We start from the raw sequence: 20,483 nt of genomic DNA, 5'->3' as shown, positions 1-20,483 counted from the left end.
TTGTTTAAATTAAGCAGCATCCTTTTATTTATTTTTATAAATAAATCTAGATCTTGGACAATAAAAACCTGTACACAACTGTTTGCTTGTTTGGTAAGATTAAATTAAACACAGAACGGTTTTATAAACTAGTTTTAAGACATTATTTTGATAGAAAGCTATTGGACTTAATATTGTCAAGCCCTTTTTCAGCCAAATTAAATGACCAAATGAGAAGCACCTAGTTCCCCTTTATTAATTACATGTAAATTTCACCAATGCATTTTCCAAAACATGAGCAAAAAGCATAAACGCGTTTCAGGGTTAATTCTATATCTGTACATTTTTGTATTTGACATTTCGTCGTCAATGTAAACATATTACTAAGAACTAGGTTTTTAGGAATAATAAATTCAACAAGTAATATTTTGAGATTCAAATGATATTTGTTTCAGTAAAACTGCTTAAGAGTTAGTTACCTGCGCTACAGTTTTTTTCAGTAAATCCAGGAGGACATATGCATATAATATCATTGACCAGATCAATACAGGTTCCGCCGTGTGCACATGGATTAGGTAAGCAATCATCGATATCTGAAATCAACGCCAAAGCTAGACTTATTAACTATTGTTTTTAAGGTAGAGCAATAGTTGTAATTCAGTAGCATCGTGTTCACTTTTTTTGTGTTTTTTTTAATAAATCTAGGATAGCAAATACTGGTAGACAACTGATGTTCTGGTTCCTCAGATAAATCAAAATGAGAACGGTAAAATAAACAATGCAAGTTGTTAAACAGTTTTTGTTAGAAAGCTGTTGGACACCTAGTTTCTAAAGCACAATATCAGCCAAAATCAATTGCCATTGGTGAGAACCACCTAGTTCACTGTCAGGAATAACATGTAATTATCATAAATCTATTTTCCAAACATGAGCAAAAAGCATAAACACGTTTCAGGGTAACTGTTATTTTTGTATTTGACATTTAGTCGTCTATGTGAACATCAAATTTATTCGTTCATTGTGTGTTTATTTGTGTCACTTCGTTTTTTGATTGAGTTAATTAAGTCATTCCAATTGATATTTTATAGTGTGTCTTTCTATGTTGTGATGTTATACTACTGTTTCAGAAAAGGGAGAAGGTTTGGTACCATTAAGCGTTCAATCCCGCTGCAATTGTTTGCACCTGTCCTAATTCAGGAATCTGATGTTCAGTGGTTGTCGTTTTGTTTCTGTGGTTCATAAGTGTTTCTCGTTTTTTATATATATTAGACCGTTGATTTTTCCGTTTGAATGGTTTTACACTATTAATTTGTGGGGCCCTTTATAGCTTGCTGTTCGGTGTGAGCCTAGGCTCCGTGTTGAAGACCGTACCTTGACCTATAATGGTTTACTTTTATAAATTGTGACTTGGATGGAGAGTTGTCTCATTGGCATTCATACCACATCTTCCTATATCTATATGTATTTTCGAAAACATGAGCAAGAAGCATAAACTCGTTTCAGGGTAATTTTTATTTCTGTATTTGACATTTAGTCGTCTATGTAATATGTTGGTTTATTTATTTATGTGAAGAGAACAGAGAACTGTAATACAAACTAGTTGTAAAACGCGTTTTTTTGTTTGTTTGAATAGATGTTAGATTCGTATCCAAAAGCACTTTTTAAACCAATTATAATGGCCAATGATAAAAAGCGCTTAATTCAAATTCTCGAATATATATGTGATTTGCACGCTTTTGTATTCTTATACATGACCAAGAAGCATACATTCGTTTCAGTATAACTTTACGATGTGTATTTGACAATTCGTGTTCTATATGAACATATAACTGGGAACAAAATAGATACATGTTGGTCACTGAAACACGGTTATTTAATCAATACACATTCTTTTGAGGAAGTCGAGCATCTAGAGTAAGATGGTCAATAAAGGTGTTTTATGAATTACATTTTCAACAAGTAATATTTTGAGATGCAGATATGAGACATGATAGTTTATTTGTTTCAGTGAAGCTGCATAAGAGTTACCTGTAGTACAGTTTTTGTCAGCAAATCCAGGAGGACATATGCATTGAAAATCATTTACCAGATCATTACAGGTTCCGCAATGTTCACATGGGTTAGGAAAGCAGTCATTGATATCTAAAATGAAGACCAAAGCAAGACTTATTAACTATAGTGTATAAGATAGAACGGTTGTTTTTAATTCAGTAGCCACACGTTCATCTTTTATTTGTTTTATAAATACAATAGATATAGTGTTCTAGGACAACAAACATCTTTAGACAATTGATTTTTTATTTGGTAAGATAAATAAAACAAAGAACGGTAATATAATTTGGTTGTTAAACAGTTTTTGTTGATAAAAAGCTATTGAAGTCAATATCCTTAAGCTCTTTTTAAGCCAAAAAAAAAAAACCAAAATGGCTTATGGTGAAAAGCACATAATTCACATTCAGGAATCTACATGTACTTTTCTTTATTCAATTTATATTCTAATCCATAAGCAAAAAGCATAAATGCGTTTCAGTACAACTTTTTGATCTGTATTTGACAATTTCTTGTCTATATGAACATGTTTCCAGAAACAACATAAATATATCATATAAACACGGATATTTAATCAATACACGGTCTTTTCGTGTAGTTTATAAACTGAAGTCAGAAAGAAAATAAATGTGCTTGATGAATAACAATATCAGTAAGTAATACTTTGGGATGCAGATATGAGGCATATTAGCTTATTTATTTTTAGTGAAGCTACCTGTATTTAAGAGTTACCTGTGCTACAGTTTTTGTCAGTAAATCCAGGAGGACATATGCATTGAAAATCATTGACTAGATTACTACAGGTTGCGCCATGTTCACATGGGTTAGGAGAGCATTCATTGATATCTGAAATGAATGCAAAAGCATGATTAGTATAATTCAAAATCAGGAATTAAAATTTCAATTACACCTTTCCATACCCTAAAACAAGTGCAACAGTTATAAAAGCGTTTCAGTATACCTACCCAAGGTATACTTTGCCCATCCGTCTTCTATATGAACATATTAACATGCAAACAAATATATATATCACATAAACCCGAATATTAAATCGACAAAAAAATGTAAGGGCTGTTTGTTACATAGCAGAATAAAGTTCTTTATAGGTTTTTATGAAACAACAACATGACCAGAATCATTTTGAATGCAGATATGAGGCACACTATATAAGTAATGACAGTAATTCTACTTTATAGTTAGTTACCTGTGCTACAGGTTTTGTCAGTAAATCCAGGAAGACATACGCATTCAAATTTGTTGATCGTATCATTACAGGTAGCGTTATTATAACATGGGTTAGATAAGCACTCATCAATATCTGAAATGAAAATCAGAGCCAGATCAAATATAGTGTATAAGTAAGAAACACTGATGGTATTTAAAGGTCTTTATTTCGCAATACGTTCGTATCATGAATTTTTCGTGGAAAACAAGGAACTTGTAGACAACGATTTATGTATTACCTCACATACATCAAATAGAGAACGAAGTTAAAAACTAGTTGGAAATCAGTGCCTTATTTGAATGCTATTCAAAGCAATATCCGAAGGCAAAATGCAGTCATAAACCTTATTAAATTGGCACGGTCGTTTGTGATTTACATGTGTTGCAAGTTATATCATTATATCCAGATGCATAGACACAATCAACACATACATTTGTTCGTATCGATGCAGGTTACATTTTGTCAAATAGGATATATAATCATCAGCAAAACGTTGATAGGTTCAGTCAAATTAGAAACCAAACGTGTTCTTTTTTAAATGTCATATATCGTTCATGCTGATTGCAGATTGACATTGACCAATGCTTTATTATTTGCCACTGTAAACAGAAGCAGACGTAACTTATCAAGTTGATACATCATTTCATAGTAACATGAATCATTTAAACAATGATGAAAAGAGTATGACTCCAAATCAGGAACTAACATGTCATTTACACCTTTTAATATTAAAAAAAGTGCAACCGTTATAAAAGCGTTTCAGTATACCTACTCAAGGTATACTTTGTCCATCCGTCTTCCATATGAACATATTAACATGCAAACAAGTATATATATCACATAAACCCGAATATTAAATCGACAAAAAATGTTTAGGGCTGTTTGTTAAATAGCAGAACAAAGTTCTTCATAGATTTTTATGAAACAACAGCATGAACAGAATCATTTTGAATGCAGATATGAGGCACAATATATAAGTAATGACAGTATTTCTGCTTTATAGTTACCTGTGCTACAGGTTTTGTCAGTAAATCCAGGAAGACATACGCATTGAAAATCGTTGATCGTATCATTACAGGTAGCGTTATTATAACACGGGTTAGATAAGCACTCATCAATATCTGAAATGAAAATCAGAGCCAGATCAAATATAGTGTATAAGTAAGAAACACTGATGGTATTTAAAGGTCTTTATTTCGCAATACGTTCGTATCATGAATTATTCTTTGAAAACAAGGATCTTGTAGACAACGATTTATGTATTACCTCACATACATCAAATAGAGAACGAAGTAAAAAACTAGTTGGAAATCAGTGCTTTGTTTGAATGCTATTCAAAGCAATATCCGAAGGCAAAATGAAGTCATAAACCTTATTAAATTGGCACGGTCGTTTGTGATTTACATGTGTTGCAAGTTATATCATTATATCCAGATGCATAGACACAATCAACACATACATTTTTTCGTATCGATGCAGGTTACATTTTGTCAAATAGGATATATAATGATCAGCAAAACGTTGATAGGTTCAGTCAAATAAGAAACCAAACGTGTTCTTTTTTAAATGTTATATATCGTTTATGCTGATTGCAGATTGACATTGACCAATGCTTTATTATTTGCCACTGTAAACAGAAGCAGACGTAACTTATCAAGTTGATACATCATTTCATAGTAACATGAATCATTTAAACAATGATGAAAAGAGTATGACTCCAAATCAGGAACTAACATGTCATTTACACCTTTTAATATTAAAAAAAGTGCAACCGTTATAAAAGCGTTTCAGTATACCTACTCAATGTATACTTTGTCCATCCGTCTTCCATATGAACATAATAACATGCAAACAAGTATATATATCACATAAACCCGAATATTAAATCGACAAAAAATGTTTAGGGCTGTTTGTTAAATAGCAGAACAAAGTTCTTCATAGATTTTTATGAAACAACAGCATGAACAGAATCATTTTGAATGCAGATATGAGGCACAATATATAAGTAATGACAGTATTTCTGCTTTATAGTTACCTGTGCTACAGGTTTTGTCAGTAAATCCAGGAAGACATACGCATTGAAAATCGTTGATCGTATCATTACAGGTAGCGTTATTATAACACGGGTTAGATAAGCACTCATCAATATCTGAAATGAAAATCAGAGCCAGATCAAATATAGTGTATAAGTAAGAAACACTGATGGTATTTAAAGGTCTTTATTTCGCAATACGTTCGTATCATGAATTATTCTTTGAAAACAAGGATCTTGTAGACAACGATTTATGTATTACCTCACATACATCAAATAGAGAACGAAGTAAAAAACTAGTTGGAAATCAGTGCTTTGTTTGAATGCTATTCAAAGCAATATCCGAAGGCAAAATGAAGTCATAAACCTTATTAAATTGGCACGGTCGTTTGTGATTTACATGTGTTGCAAGTTATATCATTATATCCAGATGCATAGACACAATCAACACATACATTTTTTCGTATCGATGCAGGTTACATTTTGTCAAATAGGATATATAATGATCAGCAAAACGTTGATAGGTTCAGTCAAATAAGAAACCAAACGTGTTCTTTTTTAAATGTTATATATCGTTTATGCTGATTGCAGATTGACATTGACCAATGCTTTATTATTTGCCACTGTAAACAGAGGCAGACGTAACTTATCAAGTTGATACATCATTTCATAGTAACATGAATCATTTAAACAATGATGAAAAGAGTATGACTCCAAATCAGGAACTTACATGTCATTAACACCTTTTATTACTAAAAAAAGTTCAACAGTTATAAAAGCGTTTCAGTATACCTACTCAATGTATACTTTGCCCATCCGTCTTCCATATGAACATAATAACATGCAAACAAGTATATATATCACATAAACCCGAATATTCAATCGATACAAAATGTTCAGGGATGTTTGTTAAATAGCAGAAAGAAGTTCTTTATAGGTTTTTATGAAACAACAGCATAAACAAAATCATTTTGAATGCAGATATGAGGCACAATATATAAGTAATGACAGTAATTCTACTTTATAGTTACCTGTGCTACAGGTTTTGTCAGTAAATCCAGGAAGACATACGCATTGAAAATCGTTGATCGTATCATTACAGGTAGCGTTATTATAACATGGGTTAGATGAGCACTCATCAATATCTGAAATGAATATCAGAGCAAGATATATTAAATAAACTCATCTTAGATACCAGGATTGAAATTTTATATTTACGCCAGACGCGCGTTTCGTCTACAAAAGACTCATCAGTGACGCTCGAATAAAAATATAGTGTATAAGTTAGAAACATTGTTGTTATTTAAAGGCATTAATTCAGCAATAAATTGTTAACATGACTATTTTTAGAAAACACTGAACCTGTATACAACGAATTAGTAATTGCTTCACATAAACCAAATAGGGGACAGAGTTCAAAACAAGATGAAAACATTTTTTTTTTCAAATCAGTTCAGACATAAACCAAATTAAATAGACACGGTCGGTTATGATTTACTACATTTAGCGACATACTTCTGTTGCTTTTATTTAATATTTTGCAATGTCAAAATCATAAACAAAGTTAAACTTACAATACAGATATATAGACCATTATTCATATGGCTTATATAATATTGAATGCATTTGAATAGACTATTTTCATATTACCGAATTTTGACTCACGATTAAACCATTGTTCGACAGGTTACCTTTTATGTGGTAAGACATTCTGGTATCATGGCAAGTACGCGCAAAGTAAAGAAGTAAATTCAAGCTTTCAAATTGTACAATTTTGTGGAAAAATTAACTCCTTTATATTTTCTTTACACACAAAATCATCGGAAAACAGTAAACTTTCCCTTCAAATTACACTGATTATATGTTTGATTTGACTTATTTTGGTTGTTCTCACTTTGCCGAGTGCCAGTATGTCCAACCATAGAAGGGTAACCTGTTCAGGAAATATATTATCCGGAGTCAACAGTCGGTAATATGAAATCATCTTTTTACAACTTTAATTTAGGAACTAATGAAGAAGCTTAACACAATTTCCTTTAACTTATATTATTATTATTAGATCTTTTCCGTTTTTGTTTTTTACCAATTGAACTCACTTATTTCACAGTTCTCTCCAGTATACCCTGTCACACAATCACAAGTGTAATTGTTAACTCCATCTGTGCAGCTACCTCCATTTTTACATGGATTGGATTCACATTCGTTAATATCTGGGAAATAGTATTGCTTTCATTAGAAATATAGATAAATTACTGATCGAAAACAAAACTCTGATTGTCCTACAACGCGGTTATAAATGTTATGAATTAGATTATGATTGCACTTTGTTAATGTCATTAATGCAGATCTGAATGAAATGACGACACGTTTAGCAGTTTTGGATCAATATGCATAAGCACATAAATAATCAAAAGAACTATACGAATTCTGAACTATGCATATTTCCTTATGTGTTTTATTTACTCTGTCACATAATGTTGATATTTCAGTGGTATTCTTAACATTACCATAACATGCATAATACTAGGTTCAACCAACAATTTTCTTTAAGTGTTTTGTATCAGGTCAAGAATGTGTCAGCTGTTATCGAATAGCCCTTATCTATGAATGTTGACGTTGTTTTTGTTGCAGTTCAGAGTTTCTGTTGTTCCGTTGTTGTCTTCTTACAGTTTATGCGTTCCCCGCTTTTAGTTTATAACCTAGAATGTTTTTAGCCTGATCGCCTAACATATTTGGTACGGCTTTTATGATGAATATCAGTTGACAACTTTAATTTAGGAACTGATAAAAGAAACCACAAACAAATAGCTATAACGTAAATAAATTATTATTATTATTATTTTTTTTCTCCGTTTGTTGTTTGAAACAATAGAACTTACCCGTTTCACAATTCTTTCCAGAATACCCTGGGACACAATCACAAGTATAATTATTGTCTCCATCTGTACAAATACCTCCATTTTCACATGGGGTGGAGGCACACTCGTTAATATCTGGAAATAAGTATTGCATCCGTACTTATAAAGACATATAATTGATCGAATACCAAAATCTGTCTATGCACTTAAAGAACAATGCAAATTCTGAACTTTGAATATATTGCTAAACATTAAAAAACATTCAAATTTGAAATATACAAAGTATAACATTAAGTAAAGGGACGTTCAGGCAGCGTTTTCTAGTCATTACGTTAAGACAGTCAAACTAGAATTTATAATGCATAAGCCCGTTTCTAATTTTAAATTGTAATAGAAAATCATAATTTTTGTTATAAAACGTTCTACCCGGTTCGGATAAATAATATTAATCTTGATCCCAATTGCATTTAAGAGTTTCATTTTCATAATTTTCAATGGATTATCCAAATGTGACAAATGACAAATGAATTAAGTATGACTGAAATTATTTGAGAATTAAAGCTGCAAACTTTAAAAAAAGATAGTGCTATATGATGTCAATAATACACTACGACAGATTAAACAAGGCAATTTTTTAAAACATGAAATAAAGCAGACGACATAAATTATTATGTTCGATTGGTTGTCGAATGAGTTCGATGATGGATTTTGTCGATATATTAAATTGTTATGCCGAATGTTCATAGATGCACAAATAGGATGGAATAAAATTAACACTAAATACAGTTGTACCTGTTGTCGTTGGAATATAAGTTGTTAATGGAGTAGACGTTGGTGTTATTGTTGTTGGAGTTGTAATCTCAGTTTTGACTGGAGTAGTAGTCTTTGTTGTTGTCGAAGTAGTAGGTGTTGTAGGAGTGGTAGTTTGTGTTGTTTTTGTTGTTGCTGCTGTTGAAGAATAAGTCATTGTTATAGGAAGACCAAATCCTGGTGTTGTTGTAGTATCAGTAATTGCTGTTGTTTGAATGAAAGTTGTTTTATAAAGAGTAGATCCTGGTGTTGTTGTAGTATCAGTCATTGCTGTTGTTGGAATGGAAGTTGTTATATGAAGAGTAGATCCTGGTGTTGTTGTAGTATCAGTCATTGCTGTTGTTGGAATGACAGTTGTTATAGGAAGAGTAGATCCTGATGCTGTTGTAGTATCAGTCATTGTTGTTGTTGGAATGACAGTTGTTATAGGAAGAGTAGATTCTGGTGTTGTTGTAGTATCAGTCATTGCTGTTGTTGGAATGGAAGTTGTTATATGAAAATTAGATCCTGGTGTTGTTGCAGTATCAGTCATTAGTGTTTTTAGAATGTTTGTTGTTGTTCTTGTTTTAGTACTAATCTTGTCTGTTGATGGAATAGTATTTGTTGTTGTTGGAATAGAAGTAGTTGTAGGAGTAGTAGTCATTTTTGTTGTAAGAGTAGTAGTTTCTGGTGATGTTGCTGGAATATGAGTCATAACTGGAACAGTATTCGGTGTGTGAGATGAATTCGTTGTTAAATCATAATCAGATGTTGAAGAATCAGTCATGATTGAATTAGAATATGTTGATTGCTGTATTATCGTTGTGCCGTTTCCATTTACTATGTCTAAAAGCCCTGTGCATAATAAAGACAAGCATATATGTATGAATATGCATGTAATACATGTTGTAACAAAAAAAGGGTAAGAATTCAAGAATCATATACACGACTAATTTTGATATTAAAGGATATTTACAAGGATTGTTATACATATTCTATTATTGAATCAGATCGCCTTGTTATTTACCTGATTGTTATCGGTTTAAGTCGTTTCAACTTCATAAGAATGTCGAAATTATGCGTAATGAAAGCAATTTCTTGTACGCGTTTCGTGTTTGTTATCAACATATTATGCTCAATTGGTAAACATTTGAATCAATGTGTTTGAAGATCGATTCTGTCAATATGTTAAATTGATGTGCCAAAAAAAAAGTAAATTTAAAAAAATACTGAACTCCGAGAAAATTTCAAAACGGAAAGTCCCTAATCAAATGGCAAAATCAAATGATAAAACACATCAAACGAATGGACAACAACTGTCATATTCCTGACTTGGTACAGGCATTTTCAAATGTAGAAAATGGCGGATTGAACCTGGTTTTATAGCGCTAAACCTCTCACTTGTATGACAGTCGCACCAACTTCAAATATATTTACAACGATGCGTGAACAAACCAGACGTCATAGGTAAAATTGTCAAACTAGGGGTACAGCAGTCATCACCGTGTCACAATCTCAATCAGAACAAAAAAAAACAAAACAAATATTTAACAAAGAAGCACAAAAAAGCATATATCAAATTTAACAACCACGTTCATTGTTTAGTTATATTTGTATTTCAAATCAACCCATAAAGGATTGAAAATGTTCATTGATGCATACTAAGAATGTTATAAAATAACACTAAATATAGAAGATAGAAAGGGATGGAATAAAAATGCATATTCACTGTAAATATGTCATGTTCTCTTTGTGATATTTTGAATATAGTACCCTTATTCTGACCGGACGTTGTCAAGTATTTGTACATCCCAAAGAAAAGACGAATGCGTTCAAAGCTGCAGTTGTAGCTTTACAAAAAATGTTTGCTTGAGTTATTTGTAAAACAATTAAAAAAATACTTGTAGATTCGGAAACTTGTCAATCTTTAAATACTGTTATGCAAAGGTGTGCTCCTTGTTGTTGGTACGTTGTTTCCTTGTTGTGTACACTTTTACTTTGTTTTCATTGTTTATCCATTAATATTAAGATATATATAGGTAATATATTATAATGCAATACATCAATTTTGAAACAACAGTAGCAGACACAAAAACATATTGATATGCCGCTTTAAACTTTCCATGCAAATACAACTTACATATTTGGGTTACCAGAACGGATAGGACTACAGATTCTATAAAATGCATCCTTATCTAAGAAAAAATAAATAAGTTTATGATATGAAAAACAAAAAAAAAGGTTTATCATCGATGATTATATCAAACTGATAACGAAGATCATGTTATTCTTGTTACTTTTTCCTCCTAAATCAATGGGGGTGCACCATACCCCTTATAGCCAGAGCCTTTATATTTGATAATTATAATACTATATTAAGCTTTAGGCCAAACCAATTTAATTTCTTGTTCTACTGATTTTTTCCACTCGGAAAATTGGGGCGAGCGAGAGATTTTAATAAAAAGAAATTGAAGCGAAGCTTGAAAACTAAATGCAACCGATTATTTTTTTTTTTTGTAAACACAAAATCATAGGTTCTGACAACATCGATCAACCAAGATGGTATAACACTTGATTTACCACTTGTGCTTAGACATTTCTTTACTGCTGAAGTGTTGTGTTCCCTGTTCACAAAGACATGTAATGCCCACTTTTAATTGCAGCATTATTATGTCTTTTTGTATTTGGGAGCAACCGTTTAGCTTAAAAAACATGATAACATTACAATTGACTAACTGTTACTCATATTTAGCTGTATATAATAGAAATCAAACACAATATTATTTTGTGATCTCTTACCTTCGCCGGATAAAATACAAAAGTCCCCTGTAGTGTTGATCTATGTAGAAAGATAAGCTCAGACGATCTTAAAACATCTCATAAAACTTGAACGTATTGATTCTATTTACACTCTATATATATATTATCTTTTATTATCTTTTATTATACATATTTTGAAATAGATAACCCATTTAAATATCAATACTTAATCTACATAGGTATTCTGATAGATATAATTTAAACTGTTTGTAATGTTGGTGCTTGTTATGGTTGACTTGTTATAGGTTCGTTCTTTTATGTGGACTGCAAGTTCTTTTTATTTCAAATCATGCCACATCTCGTTTTTATTTACCGTGAAGACTGTTACGGTGAATTACCTTAAGTTTCATGTATCTGCAATTTATTTCATAATGATCCATAATATTTTTCATGCACAATACCTCTCTAAAGTTAAGTACATATCTTACTTATTTTATATCTCTTGTCATAGATCACCAATTCAGATCATATTCTAATAAATAAATACATATATCTCAAATATATTACGTTTATTTCACTTGGCAATGCATCTTTCTTTAGTTCAGATTATACGTTTCCTTAGAAATGTGTATCTACAATTTTCTTAGCATTTTGTATCTTTAATATATCTTAAAATAGTCAATGATAGACATCGTATCCTTTTATTATTTAGTTCACTTTCTAAATTAAGATGATAACTGATAAGCGTAATATGAGAGCAACCAAACGACAAAAATATCCAAAAGCTTACGGTAAATAATCACTACTCATCATTAGGCAGGTGTATTTTATAAATTTGTCAACTATGTAGTTTTGAATATAGTTGTAAATCATAATTGAACAGATTGCACGAAGTATGATACTGATGCAGCGACACTTTGTAACATGCCAATAAGGGGAATTTCCAGGCAAGACGGTTTCACAGATTTGTACTAATTAGTAAACCAGAGGAATGCAACATTCAACGCATGTTCCATATTAGGAAAAACTGGAAGATAATTAATATCCCGTTAAAATATTGTTTGCAAAATGTCATGCACATCTTCTTGATTCTTGCAGTACAGAGTTATGAATAAATGATACGATCATATTTCAAGAAAGGTGATTGTTAAATTCTTCTGATATCACCACTCCACAAAACCAAAGATCGACATGATAAAAAAGGTTCGAGTGTCTTAAATTATCAATGATTTTAACGTTGTAATGATTACTGGTTGCTTGTCAAGCTTCTTTCTTCGTTGACAGTGCAATCTTCATTTAGAACCCTGTGTTTTACCGGAATATACATTAAACAGTTTATCTGTAAATGTAAGGATAGACAATTATGTTGATGAGCTTTTCTTACCTGAGATTGGACTTCCTCATTCTAGAATGAACCCTTGACATTTTGCTAGTCTACTTTGGATGCTTTCACTTGTTTATTTGGTGTGCCTAAATTGTGTAATTGTACGTAAAATTATGCTGAACATTTTCGATTAATTCTTTCCTGATTAATTGGGTGTTTTGTTAAGACCCATATTTCAAATTTGTTCAACGTTTAATATTACTGTCTTTGAACATAAAAAGTTGGCATAAGCCCGTCACAAGCAAGTAGCTTGTAAATAAGTCAGTGACTGTCGTAGGCTGCTATATGTCATTTGTTTTTAAATTTTGTTGAGTATTTTAGTATAAACCGTAGTTTTTTACGTTTGCATTATTTTACATTTTTTCATGTCAGGGTCATAGCAAAATGTAAATATACGGAAAAAACCTCCTAAAGCAACCTTATAGATTTACTGAATTATATGCTAGTTAAACGTTTTATTTCAATTTCACATTGTCAAGCGTATTCAGGACGAGCACAAAATTACAACAAATAGAACAGGCACATGTACATGTAGGTTCTGAAATAGGCGGGACACAACATGCAAAGGAAAATGAGACAGTAATTTTGATTTGCAACAGGAAACATACGAACACCCCAAAAAGTTTTTGCAAGGACACTCGCCCTAAACAAAGCATACGATTTGACATTTTCACTCTAACCTGACAAGATCTCGAATTTTGAATCCTTCACTGCCAAGAAAACATATCAGCTGATGACCATACGTCTTAACTCAAGTCCCCCCTTTGGGACTGAGAATTACTGAGTTATATTTTGTCGGATTCGATAATTGACTGTATTAGTGACAATAATCTGTCTACGTTAACACTTCTAACATTTGGGCTGGTATACTAGCTTTCATGTGCATAACAACAAAATGTAAGCATGGCCCAACTCAGGAGCCTGTGATTCAATTGTTTTTCTCTTGTTGCTTTGTATCATATTTGTTTTTCTTTCATTATTTTTTACTTACTATTAAAAAAGGCTGTCAGTTTTATCGTTTGAATTGTTTATAGTTTGGGGTCTTTTATAGATAACAATGCTGTATGGATTTTGCTCATTCTTGAAGGTCGTACGGTGACCGATAGTTCTTATTTTCTGTATCATTTGGTCTCTTGTAGAGAGTTGTCTCATTGACAATCATACCACATCTTCTAATTATTGTACAAACTGTAAATTGGCGATACAAAATATATTGCTACCAGTAAAACAAATACAAATAGTAAACACGGTATAGTTTTTTTAACTCCGACAAGAAATGCTAGTTAAAAAGCCAAATTGAATCGTCATCGTAACTTAACGAATAATTATAAGTATGAACGCTTTCTGTCACACGGAATAAATAGGCATTCCTTTACAACTGCCATAGTGCTTCAATAATTATCATTTTGGCCAAGGTCAAAATGTATTCCTAAGAGTTGTCAAATAAAACAATAAGAGTGTTCAATGATCAACAGAATACGATGACACACCATCCTACGAAGTGTCACACATTTGTTTTGCAAATTGTTTCAAGGAATGATTGTGCCCAGACGGACGCACGGACAGATAGACGAACAAAGACTCTCTGTAGCTGATTTCGAGAGTCCAGGGATAACAAATTTGAAAAAAAAAGGTTTAACTGTGTTGCCATTAAATGTAATTACTTAGTTGATGCTAAATCTGGAAGACTCTGTTTGATAAACTTTATACTTTAAAATTTTTGCCACTGATTATATTGTTTTTCTTTCTCTCTCGTTAGTTTATGGTTTTGTCGTTATAATGTTTCGTGTAAAAAAGAGTGCCATTCGGATTCTTTAAAGGGTTAGTAGGTAGCCTGTTGCAAACCAAAATGTCTATTCCTATCACATTGTATCATATAAGCCCAAAACTTCCAGGGCAGTCAAAATTTTTGTGAACTTCATTTCATATAGGGAAACCAAATATGCGTACATGCACCAGGCATTGCAATGGTTACATTGTCGTTATATTAAATCGTAATTTTTAATAATGAACTAAGATGTATAAACCAGGTACCGAATGTAACGCAATATAGACAGAAACATATCTATAATGGTGAAAGATTCGCATACAGGTTTATATGTTGTTCCTTATGACGTACTTATGACACTTTAAAGAGCCATGTGATTTTTTTTCATAATGATTTAATAACTGTGAATCTTCTACGAGGTACAAATGCACAGTTGTCACAACAAAAATTTCGCAAGATATGGCATGCAAGAGTATTAGTCGAGTGACATTGACAATAAATTATATTTGTATTGCACCGACCTATTATACGGCTAAGTTACATGTATATACCATTCGAAAGAATATCAATTGTACAATCTTTTTGTTTGCCCTCTTGTACATTTTATATAGAGCATTTGAGGGTTCAGGCAGGCATGGTATACATTTTGAAAAAACAAAAACAAAATATATTGCTCCAAACATTAAATTTTTCAGGTTTTATCATGTTGATCGATCGCTTACTTCTAACGGGGAACAGAGACAACTTTGTATAATCATCAGACTTAGGATCTTCAACGTTTGAAAGATTTCAGACGTCCTGGATGGGCTAAAAACACTCCAATTTATGAATTGAATTATTCAAATATTTTGACTCATAAAAATGTTTTTCATAGGAAATCATAACTAATATGTATATATCAGATATCAAACATACAGCAGCCATTTTTTAGAGTAGATGGTATCGTTAATGGGCTCAGTCATGATAGTTAGATAAAAAGATAAGTACATATATGTTACAGACAACTTAAGAAAAGCGGAATATTTATAACCCATCTACATCTATTTTACGATTCATTCTTATAATACCTCCTTGAAATTAAACCCCGTTAATACAGTTGACATTTAACTATATATAGAATGAGACATAGTACTCATTTCACTACAGTATATGTGCCAAAAAGATATGTAAAACATGTCATCATACTCTCCAAGCATATAAGTTAAAGCAAACAATAACAAAATGTTTTTACATGTTGAAGAGAACTATGTTAGAATATTCATATGAACAATTTTTGTAGCTTTTGTTCGTTCGCCGTATGATTTGGCCACCGAAAACTATCAATTTTTTTTCCTGTCAATATGTATTGTAAGTAAACAGTAGCTCCATTTCTAATGACCCAGTTGTGTTGCAATTGTCCCTGGATGTCGGCTGTTGATATAATTAAATGATACCTTCATCGATATATTTCTATAAAAATCTGGAAATGTACAAATGTATTATGGTTGTCAATGAGACAACTACCCACCAGAGTTGAGATGAAGTGGGTATTAGCAAGTATAGGCCATTGCACATCCATCAAGCATGATAACAAAATCAGTAGTCGTCTTTAAACAGGTCCAGACATGAAAAAATAAAAATTATTTAAACAAAACACTGATAATCTCATTTATAACAAAGCACGAAAAAAATAATTAGATAGTCATAAACCAATAGTAAACACTTAACTGCAACTTAGGAACATTATGAAAAGAATTTATACATTAATACTATTATATGTCTCGGCTGCCAAGACCTACCTTTCTAAAGAATATTTCATCAATGTAATTGGTGATAATTATTTAGCAAAACCAATAATTATTGTACTTCAAACATTTTACTATACATACCTACTAAAATAGTATAATGTATTACTTATCACTTGCACCTCAGGGATGCATCTGATAAGTAATAGTAAGAGTTAAGTAGGACGTCAATTTTTTCACTGAACTAGTACATACTTTTGTTAAAGGACCAGCTGAAGTCCGCCTCCGGGTGCGGGATTTTCTTGCTGCGTTGAAACCCATTGGTGGCATTCGGCTGTTTTACTCTTTGGTCGGGTTATTGTCTCTTTGACACATTCCCCAGTGCCATTCTCTATTTTATGACATTATAAACAGTATTTTTACGACTTAGCATTTAAGATAAGATACATGTATAAAACAATTATGCTCACTCTTTTGATTCAGGAACTATTTTTTAGTTGTTTTAGTGTTTGTCAATCCAAAAGTTGTAATTTTTGCAGATTCTACATGTTTTTGTACGGTGCATTACATTTGCGCTTCTACTTTCTTAAATTTTGAAATAAATACTTTGAGTAACAACATGAATAAGTGTATACGACAAAAGCTGAACAGCGTTCAGACGTCATCTAGGAATCTCAGTAACAAACTACAGTTACCAGCTTGTCCAACTGTAACAGGCTCTAAAACAACAAATCACAACTGCTTAATGTCAAATCATTCATTATTTGTATCATACAGTTATCAGCATACACTAAATCAAATTTGTACCTCATCTATTGGATTCTGTTAATTTATTTTTAAATGTAAGTACTCTAAATATCTTTTTCGGTGTTTGTCAACAAATGGTATTGATCTATTATGTATTTAGCCAACAATTTATTTTCATTAGTTTTCTTTACTTAGTATCTTAACTAGATAGAACAAAAGCAATGCAATTGTTAAGTCTTGTTGTATGCCATCCATTGCAAAAAAAAATATATTTCTAAAAATATAAATCAAATTATAAGAATATGTAAATAAGGTAGCCAATCAATTTATATAAACATAAGAAATAACTAAAAATTCACAAACGCTATTATGCAATATGATAAAATGTCAATAACAGATTTAATATGATCGATACACAAGTAAAACTCTGTTAAATAAAACACAACACACAAGCAAAAAGCGAGTAAAACGTTGCAGTGCATTTATCAAAATAAAAACAAAACATCTATTTTGTAAGCATGCATCATGCATTTAGGTTGTTTAAGTACATTCAAACAACACTTGATTTGAATAGTTAAAACCATACGATTATAATACATTGTTTGTACTAAAAGAGAAAGATTTTTTACAGATGTCATTTGTTCGAAGCGGTTAATCATCAAAAAGCATCAATCCAACACTTTTGAAGGATGTTTCAAAACAAAAACGTTCAAGGCTTTATTACCAAAAAGTACAACTAGTGATAATATACTAATGGTTTCGATACTTAGATATTATTAATAGTCTTTATAATATATTGTCTTAATTTCAAAATTTTCATTTAATATGTTTGCATCCATTTATCAAACTTTTACTTAATTATGACACATCTGCTTTAAAGTTTATTGTAACATGATCTCTATTACAGTTAAGTAAAATACACATGCTGCAATTTTAACATTAGTAGTTCTACATGGACATTTATGGTGTTGGCATCATCTGAAAAGTCTGAATATAAAAACATTTTTTTGCATGCAGTCAATCCTGTCTTATTCAGTTAAGTGTATCAGAAAGTTCAGTTGCTTATATCCAAGTCATGATGAACATCTGATTGATTATTGGCTCATTGGCAACCCTACCACAACTCCTTATTCTGATATGTGTTAGTGTGTACAAGTTCATAGATTTAGAGTGTTTAAATATGTCCATAATGCGTATGCTGTTTCATTTCAAATCTTTAAATGACTTCCGAACGATCATAGTTCCAAGTAATAATTTGTCTATACCTTTTGGTTTTCTAAAATGCATTTATCTCTTCAATGTTTTTGAATTTTAAAAAAAATATTTTTGACATGGGTACCGTTATATTGTTTGTTTACGCTATACCTTCGATTTTCTTTTGTTCCAACGTTTTATTGACCTGGTTAGAGATTTGTATAAAACGTAGACATCTATCTACATTTAAATAAAACAAATCGTCATCTGTTGTATTCTTCTTTTTTTTTTTTTCTTTTTTTTGAAGGTTGCGTATTTGCTACTTTTGTTGCCTTGCCGCATGCCTACATTTTGCTTTATTCATATTTGCCTCCATTGAAAATGTACATTTATGTATGGAGAATGGTCTCACTGGCACTCATACTACATCTTTTTATATATATGCAGTCTTTTAATGCAAATTATGACGAGGTCGTTCTGTAGGAAAATGTATATGAAACATGTGTAAATGTGTTGCCAAAATTAAAGAAATTTTTTTTTGAAATTAATTATCTGTTGGTTGCAATGTATGTTCTGCATTTTGTGATATTTAGTACGGAACTGTTGTTTATTTCAAACAGATGATAACTTACCAACCGTCATCATCTGTGGAGAAATTGTTGTATGCGAAATAGCTGTTTTCTTTGAAGGTGATGTAGGGACAGAATTGCTTGTTGTTGTTTTTAAAGTCTTTGTTTTAGTAGACCTCGTACTAGAAGTCGTATGTAAAGCATACCTCGATGTTGGAGCAGTAGTCTTTTTGTGAGTAGAAGAAGATGTTTGAGTAGAAGTCGTTGTTAGAGCAACATTCATTGTTGGAGCAATAGTCCTTGTTGGAGGAGCCGTTGTCGGTAGAGCAGTAGTCCATCTAGAAGTAGATATATTCGATGGAGTAAAAGTCGTACTTGGAGCAACAGTCGTTGTTGGAGTAGATGTCTTAGTTGAAGAAACAGACATTGTTGGAGTAGAAGTCATTGTTGGTGTTAATTTCGATGTTTGAGTAGAAATCGTTGTCGGAGTAGTCGAATGTGCAGTAGAAGTCTTAATTGACGTAGAAGTCGCTATTTGAGGAGAGGAAGTCGGTTTTGATGCAGTATTCGATGGGGTTGTTGTTATTTTTGGCGACATCGGAATAGAAGCTGCTGTAATAACTGACATAGTTGTTGAAAAAGAAGACGCTTTTGAAGTAGAAGTCACTTGTGGGTTAGAATTTGTTGATGAATAAGTAGCCATTGTTTGAGTAGTTTTCGTTACTGGAGTAGAAGTCGTGTCTGGTATTAATGTCGCTTTTAGAGTAGATGTCGTTGATGGATTTGACATCATCTTTTGATTAGTAGTTGACGTTGATATATTATCAGTTGTTGAGACAGAAATCGTTTTAAGATAAGTATCCGTTGTTCGCATACTTTCCATTGATAGATTAGTAATTGTTGTTGAGCTAATATCCGTTGTTTGGATATTATCCGTTGTTATGATAGTATTTGTTGTTCGAATAGCATTTGTTGTTGGAATAGTATTTGTTGTTAGGATAGTATTTGTTGTTGGGATATAAGTCGTTATTGGATTAGTAGTCGTAATCAGAGTAGATTTTGTAACTGATTGGATTTGTGGTATCAATGTGGTGCTGTCTTCGACTATAATAACCGAAAGCCCTGGTAATTAAAAAGATATTTAACAGTCAAAGGTATATATTAGTCATTTTCAGTTTAATAACAATGTGAGATATATCTTTTTTAAGTACTGGTACATGTGGTAAACACCATAACATTTGAGATCTTAACACTGCTGCTTTGGTAGATTTGTATTGTTCTACCTGCCTAGTGTGGGATGTGCACTTATATTCAGACAAAAAACGCATCGGCATTTTTCTAAAATAAAATTGTTCACTGGGAGATACCAACCGTTGTTAATAAATATTCCGCTTCATCTTTACAA

At 31.7% G+C, this 20,483-nt stretch overlaps 1 protein-coding gene across 1 annotated transcript in view; it reads right to left on the bottom strand.

Annotated features, from left to right (window-relative positions):
* LOC127718755 (mucin-2-like) overlaps positions 1-19,871 on the bottom strand; it is a 47,903-nt gene extending 28,032 nt beyond the window's left edge. Inside the window, exons 1-10 of the mRNA XM_052224810.1 lie at positions 19,262-19,871; positions 8,936-9,787; positions 8,165-8,278; positions 7,382-7,495; positions 6,317-6,430; positions 5,289-5,402; positions 3,233-3,346; positions 2,761-2,874; positions 2,008-2,121; positions 459-572 (exon numbers count right to left, since the gene is read on the bottom strand). Coding sequence (XP_052080770.1) covers positions 459-572; positions 2,008-2,121; positions 2,761-2,874; positions 3,233-3,346; positions 5,289-5,402; positions 6,317-6,430; positions 7,382-7,495; positions 8,165-8,278; positions 8,936-9,787; positions 19,262-19,871 — 2,374 coding nt within the window. The remainder of the gene's footprint in view (positions 1-458; positions 573-2,007; positions 2,122-2,760; positions 2,875-3,232; positions 3,347-5,288; positions 5,403-6,316; positions 6,431-7,381; positions 7,496-8,164; positions 8,279-8,935; positions 9,788-19,261) is intronic.
* Between the last annotated feature and the right edge of the window lie 612 nt (positions 19,872-20,483).

Source organism: Mytilus californianus, unplaced genomic scaffold (assembly GCF_021869535.1).
Source record: "Mytilus californianus isolate M0D057914Y unplaced genomic scaffold, xbMytCali1.0.p SCAF_10, whole genome shotgun sequence".
NCBI lineage: Eukaryota > Metazoa > Mollusca > Bivalvia > Mytilida > Mytilidae > Mytilus > Mytilus californianus.
Note: the sequence above shows the minus strand (reverse complement) of the source record. Positions and strands in the feature narration are given on the sequence as shown.